A 14389-nucleotide genomic window follows, 5' to 3' on the forward strand; every position below is an offset into this window, starting at 1 on the left:
ATTTTTCATTTAGCAGATAATTTTGATCAAAGTGACTTAGAATTGAATAAAAACAAACAATTTCAAAGAATTAAAAAAGAACATAAAATAAACTCCCTCTCATGTCATTTAACTTGCTATTTTCTCTCATTTTTTTCCTTGGAAAACAACATTTTAAAGACGGTCTATTTTCCATTAATCATGCAAACTTTACTTTAGAAGGTTTGTGGTATATATCACTCTAAGAGAAGTCCATAAATCAATACCTGACTCACTAAGAAATGTGTAGAGGTCACATAACACCAAAATAAGTCCGTATTGCATCGTGCATATGGTTTCACATGCTATATTGACTATAGTAGTCAACAGTAAACTTTATATTATGTATGCTAGGATGGATCCAGACAAGGACGACGTCTTAAAACACATTTGGTGGATACACTTGTCTCTGTATCTTTGTCTTGTGTATAAGACAATCAGTCTGATCTATTTCTGATGTTGGGCCAGCACTTTACTGCAGATCTCATTTCATTTAAACCATGCAGCGGTTGGGTGACCTCCAAGATGCAGAGATATTAGCGAGTGAGAGGGGGTGGGGGTGGGGGGGGGGGCAGAGAGAGAGAGAGAGGGAGAGGGAGAGAGAGAGGGAGGGGGTGGGGGGGTGGGAGAGAGAGGGAGAGAGAGAGAGAGAGAGAGGGAGAGAGAGAGGCTTAAGTCATGTAAAACATATGTTTTCAATCAGCTATGTATGTTTGTCTGTGGGAACCCATTGATGGGGATCTCATGACCCCAGGGCCAGTGTTAACCCTGCGTAGACTGACATCATGAATACAAGAATACAAAAATATGCAATTTGGTGCAGATGCTGATATTTAGACAACAGAAGGCATGTAGTAGATTGTGTACAACACGCTTTTCAGCAATGTATAAAATTTAGAGACCTTAAAAATTTGAGTATCAACAGAGCTGGGTAGAATACTTACACATTATAGTCTGTTGCTGATTAATAATTACTTGATGAAAATTGTAGTCGGTAATGTAAATTGATGTAAATGGTAGATTACTCGTTTTAGATAATGTATTCAGATTACTTTTGACCTAACTTGTTAACTGATTTAAATGGGATTATTGATAACATCAGAATACATGCAAATGTTGTAGCAATGACATGGACAAAGTCTTCCAGGTTTTAAATATATTATACTGTATGAAAAACAATCATAAAAAGTATCTGTAATCTGATTATAAGTAATTAATTTATGTTTAAATCTTGTAGATGTAATCAGTTACCCAGCAATCAAATATGATACAGCAGGCTTTGTAGGGTTAAGATTCTTCTGTTCCAACAGTGTTGAACTTATTGATTATATCTGTATGTCTTGCAAACATTTGTTTTACCGGGATGTTTAGAACATTGCCCTGCAACATAGTCACAGTGATTGAGATCATGTTGGAGGCATCATTTACAATCCAATTGCTAAATAAATCAGTCAAAATAAATCAAACAGTATTTCACATTATGTGTATATGAATATTCAGATTTTCAGCAAAACAATCCATATCTGTGACCCTGTCTTAAGTCTCTGGGGTATAATATGTAGCTATAGCCAACAATAATCTGTATGGGTCAGAATGATCAATTTTCCTTTTATGCCAAAAATCATTCGAATATTAATTAAAGATCATGTTCCATGAACAATTTCCTACTGCAAATATTTCAAACAAGAAAAGCAAAGTTGGCACACCACAGCTCCAAATGTAGAAGATATTTATGTTTTTTTCGCAGCTGATGTTTCAAGTCTAAAAGCTCTTCATCAGACAATCATATTTTCTAATTTGGCAGTTATGGAGCAGCAACTTTGCTTTTCTTGTTTGAGACTGTTTTATGGTTGAGCACCCACACTGAGCTTCTGGCCTGTTGAATGTGCACGCTTTGATCTACCGTAAATATTTGAAAACATAATTTTTTGAATAGTAATATGTATTGCTTTTTTTTTACAACTTCAAAGGCAATTTTCTCAGTATTTGGATTATTTTTATTTTTATTATTTTTTTTATTTTTTGCACCCTCAGATTCCAGATTTCCAAATAGATGTATCTCGGCCACACACACTTTTAAATAATAATAATTCTTAGTTAATTTTAATTACATTTAAATTAGAACCTAAATGGTTTCCAGCTGCTTAGTATAGGCTGGTTCTTTAGAAAGCTCTAGTGATGCTCCACAAACCAACACGTCTCTTCTCGTCAGAAGCACATAACAGCTCAAGAACTACATACTGGGGAAATTACGATTTTTAATAGTACATGAAGAGAGAGGGTATTATCGCTCATCATCTGACTTGATGCCTGACAGAGTCATCAACCCAATCCATCCAGAGCGCGCCTTCAATCACGGGCACGGAGCGAAGGGGCGGGGGAATGAGAGAGAGAGAGAGAGAGAGAGAGAGAGAGAGAGAGAGAGAGCACAGGCTGATCTCTATCTATGTCCCTCAGACGTCTCTCTATGTTGTAATACACAGAGCAGAGGACGTGCTGGTCTCTGGCGGTGGCACATCTCCCATCATGCGCGCCGTCTTCTGAAAACCTTCAGCGGTAGGCTATAACGCATCGCGTCTGTCAGTCTGTTTCAGTGTTTGCAGATGTGAAGGGATGAAGGCTGGTTTTAACACTCGTTGATCATGTTTGTTTCAGGCGCAGGATGGATTAGTCGCGTGCGGAGCGCCGATGCTGCACGATGAGTGTAGCGCTGCAAGATTTACGAAATAACGTGAGTCGCACTGATGCTTTTCATTACACCAGAAACATCTGCAAGCCGTCTCACGGGCAGAGCACGGGCTCAATTGAGCCTTGGCACGGAATAAGGCGAATTCTGCACATTTGGAGAGATATCGCGTCAGTGGTTATCGCGCGTCTGTTTTTAATGTTTACTCTTGGATTGCGCAAGCACTGATGTAACGAAACTCACGACAAATCATTTTATACTCGCTTACAACGCAGCTGTATTTATTTTAACAACTGCTTTAATTATATTCGGGTTTCCCACAGTCGTTTCCGCGTCATTAATCACAAAGAACACTTTTAAGGGAAATAAACAGTCAAAATGCTCTCGAAAGAAGATGCGTGTTAGTGCTGCTCTCTGACGCATACAAACTCTGTTTCTAAGTGACACTTCCACCGACCGAGCGGTTTCCAGAACACCACAGCGTCCTTTCTGTATAGCGCTTTATCCGACACAAGAGCGACTGGTTTTTATTCGCTGACTCTTTGTCCGAGACTATTCGCTCGTGTGTTTACAGGGAGTGGCTACGAGAGCATCTCGAGTTGCACGACGCTTTACGGACTGGCGTACGTTACCATGGCAACTAGAGCGCTGGGGGGTCGCGCGAGGATATAGATGTAACCTAACAGGTACAGGTGCTGGTCATATAATTAGAATATCATCAAAAAGTTGATTTATTTTACTAATTCCATTCAAAAAGTGAAACTTGTATATTATATTCATTCATTACACACAGACTGATATATTTCAAATGTTTATTTCGTTTAATTTTGATGATTATAACTGACAACTAAGAAAAATCCAAAATTCTGTATCTCAGAAAATTAGAATATTACTTAAGAACAATACAAAGAAAGGACTTTTAGAAATCTTGGCCAACTGAAAAGTATGAGCATGTACAGCACTCATTAGTTGTAGCTCCTTTTGCCTGAATTACTGCAGCAATGCGGCGTGGCATGGAGTCGATCAGTCTGTGGCACTGCTCAGGTGTTATGAGAGCCCAGGTTGCTCTGATAGTGGCCTTCAGCTCTTCTGCATTGTTGTGTCTGTCATATCGCATCTTCCTCTTCACAATACACCAAGTTCAGGCGAGTTTGCTGGCCAATTAAGAACAGGGATTCCATGGTCCTTAAACCAGGTACTGGTAGCTTTGGCACTGTGTGCAGGTGCCAAGTCCTGTAGGAAAATGAAATCTGCATCTCCTGAAAGTTGGTCAGCAGCAGGAAGCATGAAGTGCTCTAAAACTTCTGGTATACGGCTGCGCTGACCTTGGACCTCAGAAAACACAGTGGACCAACACCAGCAGATGACATGGCACCCCAAACCATCACTGACTGTGGAAACTTCACACTGGACCTCAAGCAACATGGATTGTGTGCCTCTCCTCTCTTCCTCCAGACTCTGGGACCCTGATTTCCAAAGGAAATTCTAAATTTACTTTCATCAGAGAACATAACTTTGGAACACTCAGCAGCAGTGCAGTTCTTTTAGAAGCGAGACGCTTCTGACACTGTCTGTTGTTCAAGAGTGGCTTGACACAAGGAATGCAACAGCTGAAACCCATGTCTTGCATACGTCTATGTGTAGTGGTTCTTGAAGCACTGACTCCAGCTGCAGTCCACTCTTTGTGAATCTCCCCCACATTTTTGAATGGGTTTTGTTTCACAATCCTCTCAAAGGTGCGGTTATCCCTATTGCTTGTACACTTTTTTCTACCACATCTTTTCCTTCCCTTCGCCTCTCTATTAATGTGCTTGAACACAGAGTTCTGTGAACTGCCAGCCTCTTTAGCAATGACCTTTTGTGTCTTGCCCTCCTTGTGCAAGGTGTCAATGGTCGTCTTTTGGACAACTGTAAGGTCAGCAGTCTTCCTCATGATTGTGTAGTCTACAGAACTAGACTGAGAGACCATTTAAAGACCTTTGCAGGTGTTTTGAGTTAATTAGCTAATTAGAGTGTGGCACCAGGTGACTTCAATATTGAACCTTTTCACAATATTCTAATTTTCTGAGATACTGAATTTGGAATTTTCCTTAGTTGTCAGTTATAATCATCAAAATTAAAAGAAATAAACATTTGAAATATATCAGTCTGTGTGTAATGAATGAATATAATATACATATAATATAAGTTTCACTTTTTGAATGGAATTAGTCAAACTAATCAACTTTTTGATGATATTCTAATTATATGCCATTTTCCTGCAAAATCTTACTTTTAATTATGGTTACTTTTTAAAATAGCAATATAATTTCATGAGTGTTTGTTGATTCTAGGTTTGAGATAAACCTAAACATCAGAGGTTATTATAAAATCATGAGTCGTGTTAATGCAAAATAAAATGTTTTGTTAGATAACTTATATGTTATGTAGTCTAGGTCTGTTATGTGTGGAAACATTTAATTGAATTGAACAAAACAAAACAAACATATATGAAATTGGCAGAGTAAATATGAGGATACACAAAACATGAGGATACACTTTGGAAAACAAAACAGAAATGGATCAGCTGAGGGTTTATTGGAAAAAACAAAAAAAACAATGCAGTGTAAAATTCAAAATACACATAAACCATTTGCATTTACATTTAGTCATTTAGCAGACGCTTTTATCCAAAGCAACTTACAAATGAGGACAATAGAAGCAATCAAAATCTAGAAAAAGTAATAACATGTAAGTGTGGTGACAAGTTTTGATTAGTTTAATGCAGTATGGAAGGGTTTATTATATAATAAATTAAAAGGAAACAAGTTGACAGAATAGAAAAAAAATAGGGAACGCTAGTGTTAGAGGATATTTTTTATAAATAAAAATAAAACAAGCCAAAAAAGAATAGAAAAAGAATAGAGAATGCTATAGTGTTAGAGGGCCTTTTTTTATATAATAAACAAAAATAAAACAAGTACAATAGTTAGAAAAGAAGTAGAACAGAGAGTGCAAGTGTTAGAGGGTCAAGTGTTTTATAATATTTTTAATAAATAAAAACAAATGGATGAAACAAATTAGAATAGAGAGTGCTAGAGATCAAGGGTCAAATGAAGATGGAATAGTTGTCTTTAAATGAGGAAAGGCTCAGCGGCTCAGATTGAGTTGGGCAGGTCATTCCACCAGGAGGGAACAGTTCATGACAGAGTAAAACGCTTGTAAAATGTGGAAAATTGCTTGAAATTATTATAATACGTTGTGGCCTATTTGTACAGATTGTTTTAGAGTGTATTTGCCAGGCAAGAACTGTGCGTCTAACAGCACTCCTCTCCTCAGCAGCCCACACAGTCTCAGATATCACTCATGTCCGTATCAAACAGTGTGGGACTCGCTAAAGCTCAATACGTAGGATAAGGGTTTTTTGAGAATCCATCACCCATCTTTAGCAATCATCACTAATAACTAAGACTCAGTGTAGCCAAGAGCAGATGTGAATGCACTCATGAAAACACGCACTGTTTCTGTCATCTGGGAGGAGTGCTCAGAGGTCATGATGGAGCGGCTCTAATTAGCCTGTCCAAGATGCTGTAAATCAATTACTGCTAGCAGAGAGAGAGCCATTTACACAAGTTTGTTATCTGGATCAGCAAGAGAATTTATTTGCAGACTGAAACATGTCGTACACTGTGTTCCAGATCGGTGTACTAATGTCATATGTTCATGTTCATCGTCTTCCCCCTCAACAACATACTGAATGTAGAGCATGTTCCCTTGTTCTTTTAGTGAATGTTTCAACAGTTTCAGTAAAGTATACAAATTTAGCAAATCATCTGAAACCAATGCAGTTTTGTAGAATGTTGTTCCAAAATAGAAACATTTTTACATTTTGCAAAATTCGTGGCAAATTTCATATGACTTCATAATCTGCCTATGTCCCACTAAGGATTAGGTTTAGTGGTGGGCCTTTTTTTCAAAAAATTGAAGAAATGAAATCATACATATTAATATGAAATCATTGCTTCTCCAAAATGTAAAAATAGCTATGTTTTCTCATGAAATAGGGTGGGATAGTTCACCCAAAAATAAGAAATTCTGTCATCATATCCTCAAAGTTATGTTGTTTCAAACTCATTTGACTTTATTTCTTATGTGGAACCCGAAATAAATAATTTTAAAAGTTTCCACTGTTTGTTTGTTTTGCCTATACAGTGAAAGTAAGATGGCTCCAATACAACATTGTATTGAACCTCTTTGACTTCCATGGTATGGACAATAAAACACTGAAACATTTTTGAGAATATCTTCTTTCATGTTCCAGAGAAAAAAGAAACTCATACAGGTTTGGAACGGTATGAAGGGGAGGTAAATGATGACAATAGGGCTGTGTGAAACATTGACAAAAAATTATTTTTATATATATATTTTTTAAAAAATTATTATATATATATATATATATATATATATATATATATATATATATATATATATATATATATATATATATACACCTTGTAGATTTTTTTCATTAATTATTTTAATGAAAAAAATTTTTTTCTTAATTTCTTAATTTTTTTTTTTTTATGCTGGTACTTTGGCTAGTTCAGGCCTATGATGGATTAATAATTATGACACTTAAACCACCAGTAGGTGACGGCAAGTCCATGTCTTATTGAGTGTTTCATTGAATCATTAATTCAAATGCTTTGCTGAAAATGGCTGATTCATGTGGAAATGAAGCAAGTGGCTATGATATGATCCCTACACAGTGTTCATTGCTTCCTACTCCCTGAGAAGGGGAAATCTGTGAGGAGGAATTTAGAACAGACGAGCTAAAAGATTTGTTCAGAAACAGATTCATGCACAAATGTCCTGCTCTGGCTTTGTATGGAACTATTTTCATTGGTGGAACAGAAAAAAAAAAAGAAAGCTCAATATTTTACCTATTATATAACTCACTCGATAATAACTTCTTGTTCTTTTAAGGGGTTGTATATTCGTATCTCATTTGCACTATTGTTCAGGAAAATGGCACTCTCTTGCTTGTATCATAGTACTTAACTATATCATATGACTTATGATATATGACTTATTTAGATCCCATCAGGCATATTTTTTGTCCTCATACTTTGAATTATAGGTGCATCTAATTGGCAGAAACAAGCGATCGCATATGTAATTATATGTAAAATAACACAATCATCAAAAATTAACTATTAAATTAATCAAAACTGCGTAGCGTACCAAATGAAATGATGACCCATGAAGTGGTTTAGGACTGTGCAAGCTTTGGATGTGTTGATGGAAGCAATCTGTTTTGATCATTGTTCTGAATCTGATCTTTTTGTTAGCTTTTGTTCAAAATGTAGCTTTTTTCCCCATGAAACTTACACACATTCAGGTGTTGATAAAAAAAGATTGCATGAAGCTAGCTAGAATATAATTTGTTTCTTCTTCTGTTGTTTTCTTTGTTTCATGCTCAGATATTCCTAAAAAAAATTATTTGGGTGCCATTAAACTTTTGTAAATATGATCAAAAATGCTGGTGGTGGCTGGCAACGTAAAAAAAAATGGCTGGGAAAGAGTTAAGGTTCTTTTGCCAGACCAGAATGTATAATAACCGTTTTGATGGTGCAGTACAGTTTGAATTAATTGGGAATATGGCAAACTGGATTTCCAAAAGCAATGACCCTCCTCTCTGCTATTCATATTGGGTGCTACTACAGTACATTGGAGTCTATTGCATCAAACCTTTCGCTACATTTGCTTCTCTGGTTCAGCATGAACTCTAGGGCATAAAGCCACTGACAGATTATCTTATCTTCTACTGCCTTCCTCTTTGTTTCTGCACTTTCTACATCATGCAGATTGTACCAGAATCCATTTTGTGCAGGTTTCACGCATTTATATGATGCTATTGTTTAGTAGTGTTGTTGTAGGGTCTTGCAGTAAACTTTGGGCCAGGCTTTGCTGATGTTTGACTTGGCCAGAGACACACTGGCTTGTGTCTACAGTTACTGGATTATGTGGTCCTGAAGATAAAGAGGTTATGTAACCAGCATCATCCTGTTTGCATAATTATCCTTCAAGCGTAATATCTCCATCAATGTTTACTGAAAATTAACCCATCATTTTCTGAAAAGTGTTGTTTTTAGCCCATGTTTAGGCTTAGCAGTGCATATTGTGGTATGGTGGTAGTAATAACATGATATTTGAGTAGCAGCTGCCCTTTCCTGCTCTAATCTAGGAGCAGCTTCTCAAATCCTGATCCAAACCGTAACCATCGTTAAAGAGAGAGCAAAACTGGCTCCAGATCAGAAAGACAGGGAGACTCCAGGGTGTGGTTTGCTGTGGGAAAGGCTCGTTGTTAAGCTCTTTGGCGGTGGAGTGCTCTCTAGTCATCCCCTGTGTGACCCCTGAAGCACTGCTCAGGGCTCAGGAGTGGCGGTACATCCTGTCGTTGGGTGTGTGAGAGCAGGGAGATGGCCACTCTTTCCTGTCTACGCCAAGACTCCATCTGTACCGGTGTGTGTGTGTGAGTGTGTGTGTTCAGGGCCCAATTTAAGGTCAGTGATCTAGCAATCCACCTTCTCAGTCGCCATCTGATGTCTCTTACAGAAGGTCTTTTGAATAATGTTTAATTGGACCAGAGTTTTTTGGGGATTTAGGTTTTTCTAGACATCTAGGCTTGTAGTTGATCAGTATGCGTTTTAAATAGCAGATACCTGAATAGCCAATGCACATTATAATAAAAACAGTATAATTTAATGCCACAGAATAAGACACACAGACACAAATTTTGAATTAATCTACTATACATCTCTGCAAAACTCCCAAAATGTACTTTTATATCCAATTCACTGCAGTTTCCAGCTGGAGTGAATGCTAATGGCAATAAAACACCAATGGTTTTCATTCCTTTTCACAAAAATTATGATTACAGAAGCAGATTATCGATTAATAAAGATATATTTGTGTGCAGTTCCTTGTGCAATACTATGGTATAACCTCAAAAAACCTTTTCAGGATTTTTCTAAACTAACCTTTTAGTTTTTGCAACACTACCAGCTGCATGTGTTGATTTTCTGACATGGTAAACTTGCTTGGTAGCGCACCCGGTACAGCACTGCACTTGTGATGCGGTGCACTTGGCTACGAGTCCGGTGAAACATGAGTCTTGCTACTCAGTAAATGAGCTCATGGACTTGCAGAAGCAAGCTAAAATGGCATGGTTGCTTCAGAAAATGTATTTTTTTTTAAAACTATTGGGTAGATTTAGAGTAGGTTTAGTGTAGGTATTGTGTTGTTTTCAAACTGTGATAAAGAATTAACCCTAGGTCCTTTCACTAAACATTTGTCTGTATGTTTCACATTTCATTTCACGTGCTATCATTCTGCAGAAGTGTTGCCAGAGGCTCTTTTTTATAGTGAGTCTGGGTTCCATTTTACACAATGTATTTGTGAAATTTACAGAAGGGAAGGGGAAACACCACTCAACAGGCAAGCACATTTAATGCTGGATGCTGATGAAATTGTGAAATAAATATAATATTTTACTTCCATAATATTACATATTTAGATATGCACCAACTGCAACATGGAGTCAGAGACATTCGGATCCATGTGCAGTTCTTTATTATCAAGAATGGTCAAACAGGCAGAGAGCAGAAAACAGCGTCAGGGGATATCCAAAATCAGAAACAGTAACAAGCAGAGGTCAGGGCAGGCAGCTGAGAATCACAGTCAGTATAAACAATCCAAGATCAGACACGGAAGGAACAAACACAGGGAAATGGGAATGGACGCAAAATGCCAGAGTCCTGGTGGAGTGCCCTCTACTGGAGTTCACGGGCACTCCAGCTGACGATCGTGACACCAACATTGATGAAAAACCGATAACAATTTAAATGTTATAATTCAAAAAGGCCAAATACTATAAAGCTATACTTATTATTTAATTACAAGAGAATTGAAAACGAATGTATCTTAACTACACTTGTTTTAAAAATCTGTTGTTATTTACTACTGTGCGCTTTAATCATATTAAGCATTAACCAGCATTTACTTGAAATAGATCTTTAGAGATATTTCATGAAAAATTCTAGCAAAAAAATTAGAACCTTTATTTTTGAGAATCTGGGAGATGTCAGTCAAAACTGGAAGCAGATCCATTTCCTGAAATATTATTAAAACTTATGAAAAACCGACAGATGAATCGTGTAATAAGACCAGAAGCGTGCATTAACCTTCATGTTTTTTTAAGATTGGCTTTCCTGTTGTTTTGCTTCCCAGAGGCTCTGGTGATAGATGTATGAATATGATGAGAGTAATTTTGCAATTAACCTCCTATTTTCCCTTTGGATTCTTTTAATTTGTTCCTCTGACCTAATCTAAACCTGCTGGAGAGACATTCCTGAAACTTTAATCTTGTGTTGTTTCACAAAGTAGACAGACTTTTCATAAATACAACTGTTATTTAATAAAAATAGTGATGTTGTGTCTGCTTTTGTAGAGAAGTAAATCACAGTAAACTGTCAGGAGTGTCTCTTCAGTTCATATATCAGTCAGTCAGAGAGTCTTCATTGCATTTATTTATGGTTATCTGTCATCTCGGAGCCTCCAAACATAAGTAATGTAATATTTTTCATAGAGGATGTTTGAAGTGTTATCAAGTTGAAAGTTTGTTTACAAACAGTACTCATAAGATTATAAAAACTCATTAAATATTCACAGCGATTCTTCTGTGTTAATTATGTTTTCAGCTGTTGAAATAAATGTAAACAGATGAGAAGGTTAAGGGAGTAAATGGGTCGATATGGATATAGGGACCGGTCTGTCCTGTCTGCCATGTCATCCTTTCATCTTTTCAAACCAGCTATACTATATTCATCTGCCTCCGTCCTTCAGCATTGCACCCTGCTGTCTTTATCCTCCGTGTACAATTTCATACCTTCCTTTGACTTTCTTTATTTCTCTGTGTTCCCATTATTCCTCCATGTTCCCATCATATGCTTGTTTAACATTCTGCCAGCTCTGCACTGCAGTACCTGAGATCTGGCATGAAAATGACAGAAGAGAGAGAGAGAGAGAGAGCATTGCAATCTCTCCTTTTAGTTAGCAGCTTGTCGTCTGTGAAGAACTCAATTCCTCTTTGTCTTAATCACATCCTCCCGCAGCAAAGTTACAGTTAAGATCACTTACAGATTGCTTATTAGGTCTGAACAATATTGTTATGATTTGTTCTCTTCATTTTAAGCTAATTATTTTACTCACATACTGTAGTTTTTATTTCGCAGTTAATGTAAATTCAGGCTATTAATTACATGAAAAAAATTGAGAGCCTTAATCTAAACAAGATAAATTCACTTGAGAAGAAAACTTGCATAGGATATTAATACATTTTTTTCCCCAGAAAATATATCTTTAGTTTATTTAGTGTAACTTCCATAGCACTTTGAGCGGCATTTAATGTATGAAAGGTGCTTTATGAATACAAATATTTTATTATTTACAGTTTTACACATTCACTTACACAAAGTCAAAGTCACTTCTTTCACATTGTTTCTTCTCAAGTAAACTTATCATTTTTTTTAGAGTGTTAATTTATTTGTACTGGGCAACTGTACAAAATACTGATTAGGAAGATGCTTTTTGCAGTGTAAGGTTTCTATGCACACACCTGTGTGAAAGCTAATACAGCAGAAGGGAAGCTATTTGAAGTCTGTCATGGTGACACGAGCAGAAATTCACAGGAAGACAGGAAGTAAGCAGTTAATAGATGACGATATGCTGTGAAGAACAGCTCTTACAGTGGAGTGTGACGTTCGGACGGCTCCTTTCCATGATTCCTGTGGTGCATTTCCACTGTAGCTCTTATATGTGCACAGAGACCTACATTTTCCTTTCAAATGTGAGTTATTCAGCAGTTTGTGTTTTTAAAAGAAAGAATAATGGTCTGGTGCTCAAGTTAAAGTGTATATGAGACTGAATCTGAAGGTGATCTGGGGTTTTTAATCCTGTTTTATGCAAACCCATCAAAACTCTTTGCACTCTCCTTTGGACTCTTTTTCTCTTCCTTCCTTCCTTCTGTTTTTCCTCCGTTCCTCCCTTCTTCCTCTCGTGGTCTGTGTGTGGGGAGTGAGGTAACCTTGATGCCCAGATCGGTGACGTCATTCGGGCTCCCTGAGGAATATACTCTCTCTCTTTCTCAAAAACAATCAGTGACACACTCAAACCGAGGGTGGCATAACAAACGGAAAAGAAAATGTATATTCTCTGAGCAGATGCCTTTTTGTACAATTTTACCCTGAATGGCCACATTAACACTGCTGTTGAACATAGCTCAAATGCTTTTTTTTCAGTGTAAACATTCAGTCTGAAACTATAAACTAAAGATTTTTTATTAACTTCAGAATGTTTTCTTTAATTAGATATTTTAGTAAAACATGAAGGACATCCACACATTAATGCAATAATCTAATCTTGAGGTCATGGATGCATGAATTTGTTTTTTCGCAATTTGACACCGTAATTTAGAGATATTTCTAATATGGACAATCATTGTTTTACAAATGCTAGAAATGTCACTTTTAAATGACAGATTGCTATCAAATAGTACACCCAGGTTCTTAACTGAAGACCAAGACCTTAACCCTAACCATTCATAAAGTGACACATTGTATTCAATGTTACTACAATTGAAGGTTTTTGTATAATTTCCAAGCTTATTTAAGACAATGTTGTGGTCGGCAGTGGTGTAGTGGTCCCTGGAGATGTGGGTATACTCTCAGTTTTCAGGGTTTTTTTTTTTTAAGTAGTCCAGAAAAAAGCCCTGTTTTAGAAACAGTGACATGTAAGACTATGATTTAGTTTACCCAAAAATCTGTCATTTCTACTTGCTCACTATTATAAAATGATCATGACTTGATTAGGAGCAGTTTGTAGTTACTACTGGTCACACAAGCAGCCTGGATGAATGTAAAATGTATTTATCATGAGGCAAACATGGTGTTTCGATTATTTTTTGCACATTTATTTAAATAAAATACTTCAAATCTGATGTTGACAATGCATCCTTGTTCATATTTCATCTTAAATAAAACACACAAATCATTCTCTTCCAAACATCAAAACCAATCAGCTAAACTTAAAAGTGCACTGTCATAAAATTGAAATTATTTGGTTTTCAATAGCTGAACACTATTTATATAGAATACTTCGTTAGATATATATATATAAATATCGCTACAAATATTGAATATCATCATTTTTTTGAATTAATGCTTTGTTTTTAACATGTTCATTTACCGGTAAATCATTATGTTACAACAATATTTAGTTAACAATTAACAAAAATGTATGCATTAACAACACATCAACAGTGATATACTCTCTCAACCCAGCTGGGTTTCTGACCTTTGCTCATACTACAGTATATTCCAGACAAATTTGCTTTCTGCAGGAGCTTTCACACTGCACTGTCTAGAACGCACAGAAGAGGCAGCACGATGGCCACTGGCAATTTGCCAGTAGTTAAAATAATGATAATTTTTGGAAACCTCCTTAAAACTTACCTCAGAATTGTGTCTTCCATCAACTGGAGTGGCACACCGCCGCTTGTGTTGTTTCTTCATCTGTTGTTTGGTCTGCTGCCGACCCGTTATCGTAGTCAAGTGGCACCGGCACCTGAGTTTTTTTTTTTTTTTT

General features: G+C 36.7%; 1 protein-coding gene across 1 annotated transcript in view; it reads left to right on the forward strand.

Moving 5' to 3' along the window:
• The first annotated feature begins 2430 nt into the window (after positions 1-2430).
• Positions 2431-14389, forward strand: part of LOC132108258 (endothelin-converting enzyme 2-like) — a 57994-nt gene continuing 46035 nt past the window's right edge. The window contains exons 1-2 of the mRNA XM_059514930.1: positions 2431-2574; positions 2674-2749. Of these exons, the coding sequence (XP_059370913.1) occupies positions 2717-2749 (33 nt within the window). The 5' untranslated portion in view covers positions 2431-2574; positions 2674-2716. The remainder of the gene's footprint in view (positions 2575-2673; positions 2750-14389) is intronic.

Source organism: Carassius carassius, chromosome 28 (genome assembly GCF_963082965.1).
Source record: "Carassius carassius chromosome 28, fCarCar2.1, whole genome shotgun sequence".
NCBI classification, from domain to species: Eukaryota; Metazoa; Chordata; class Actinopteri; order Cypriniformes; family Cyprinidae; genus Carassius; species Carassius carassius.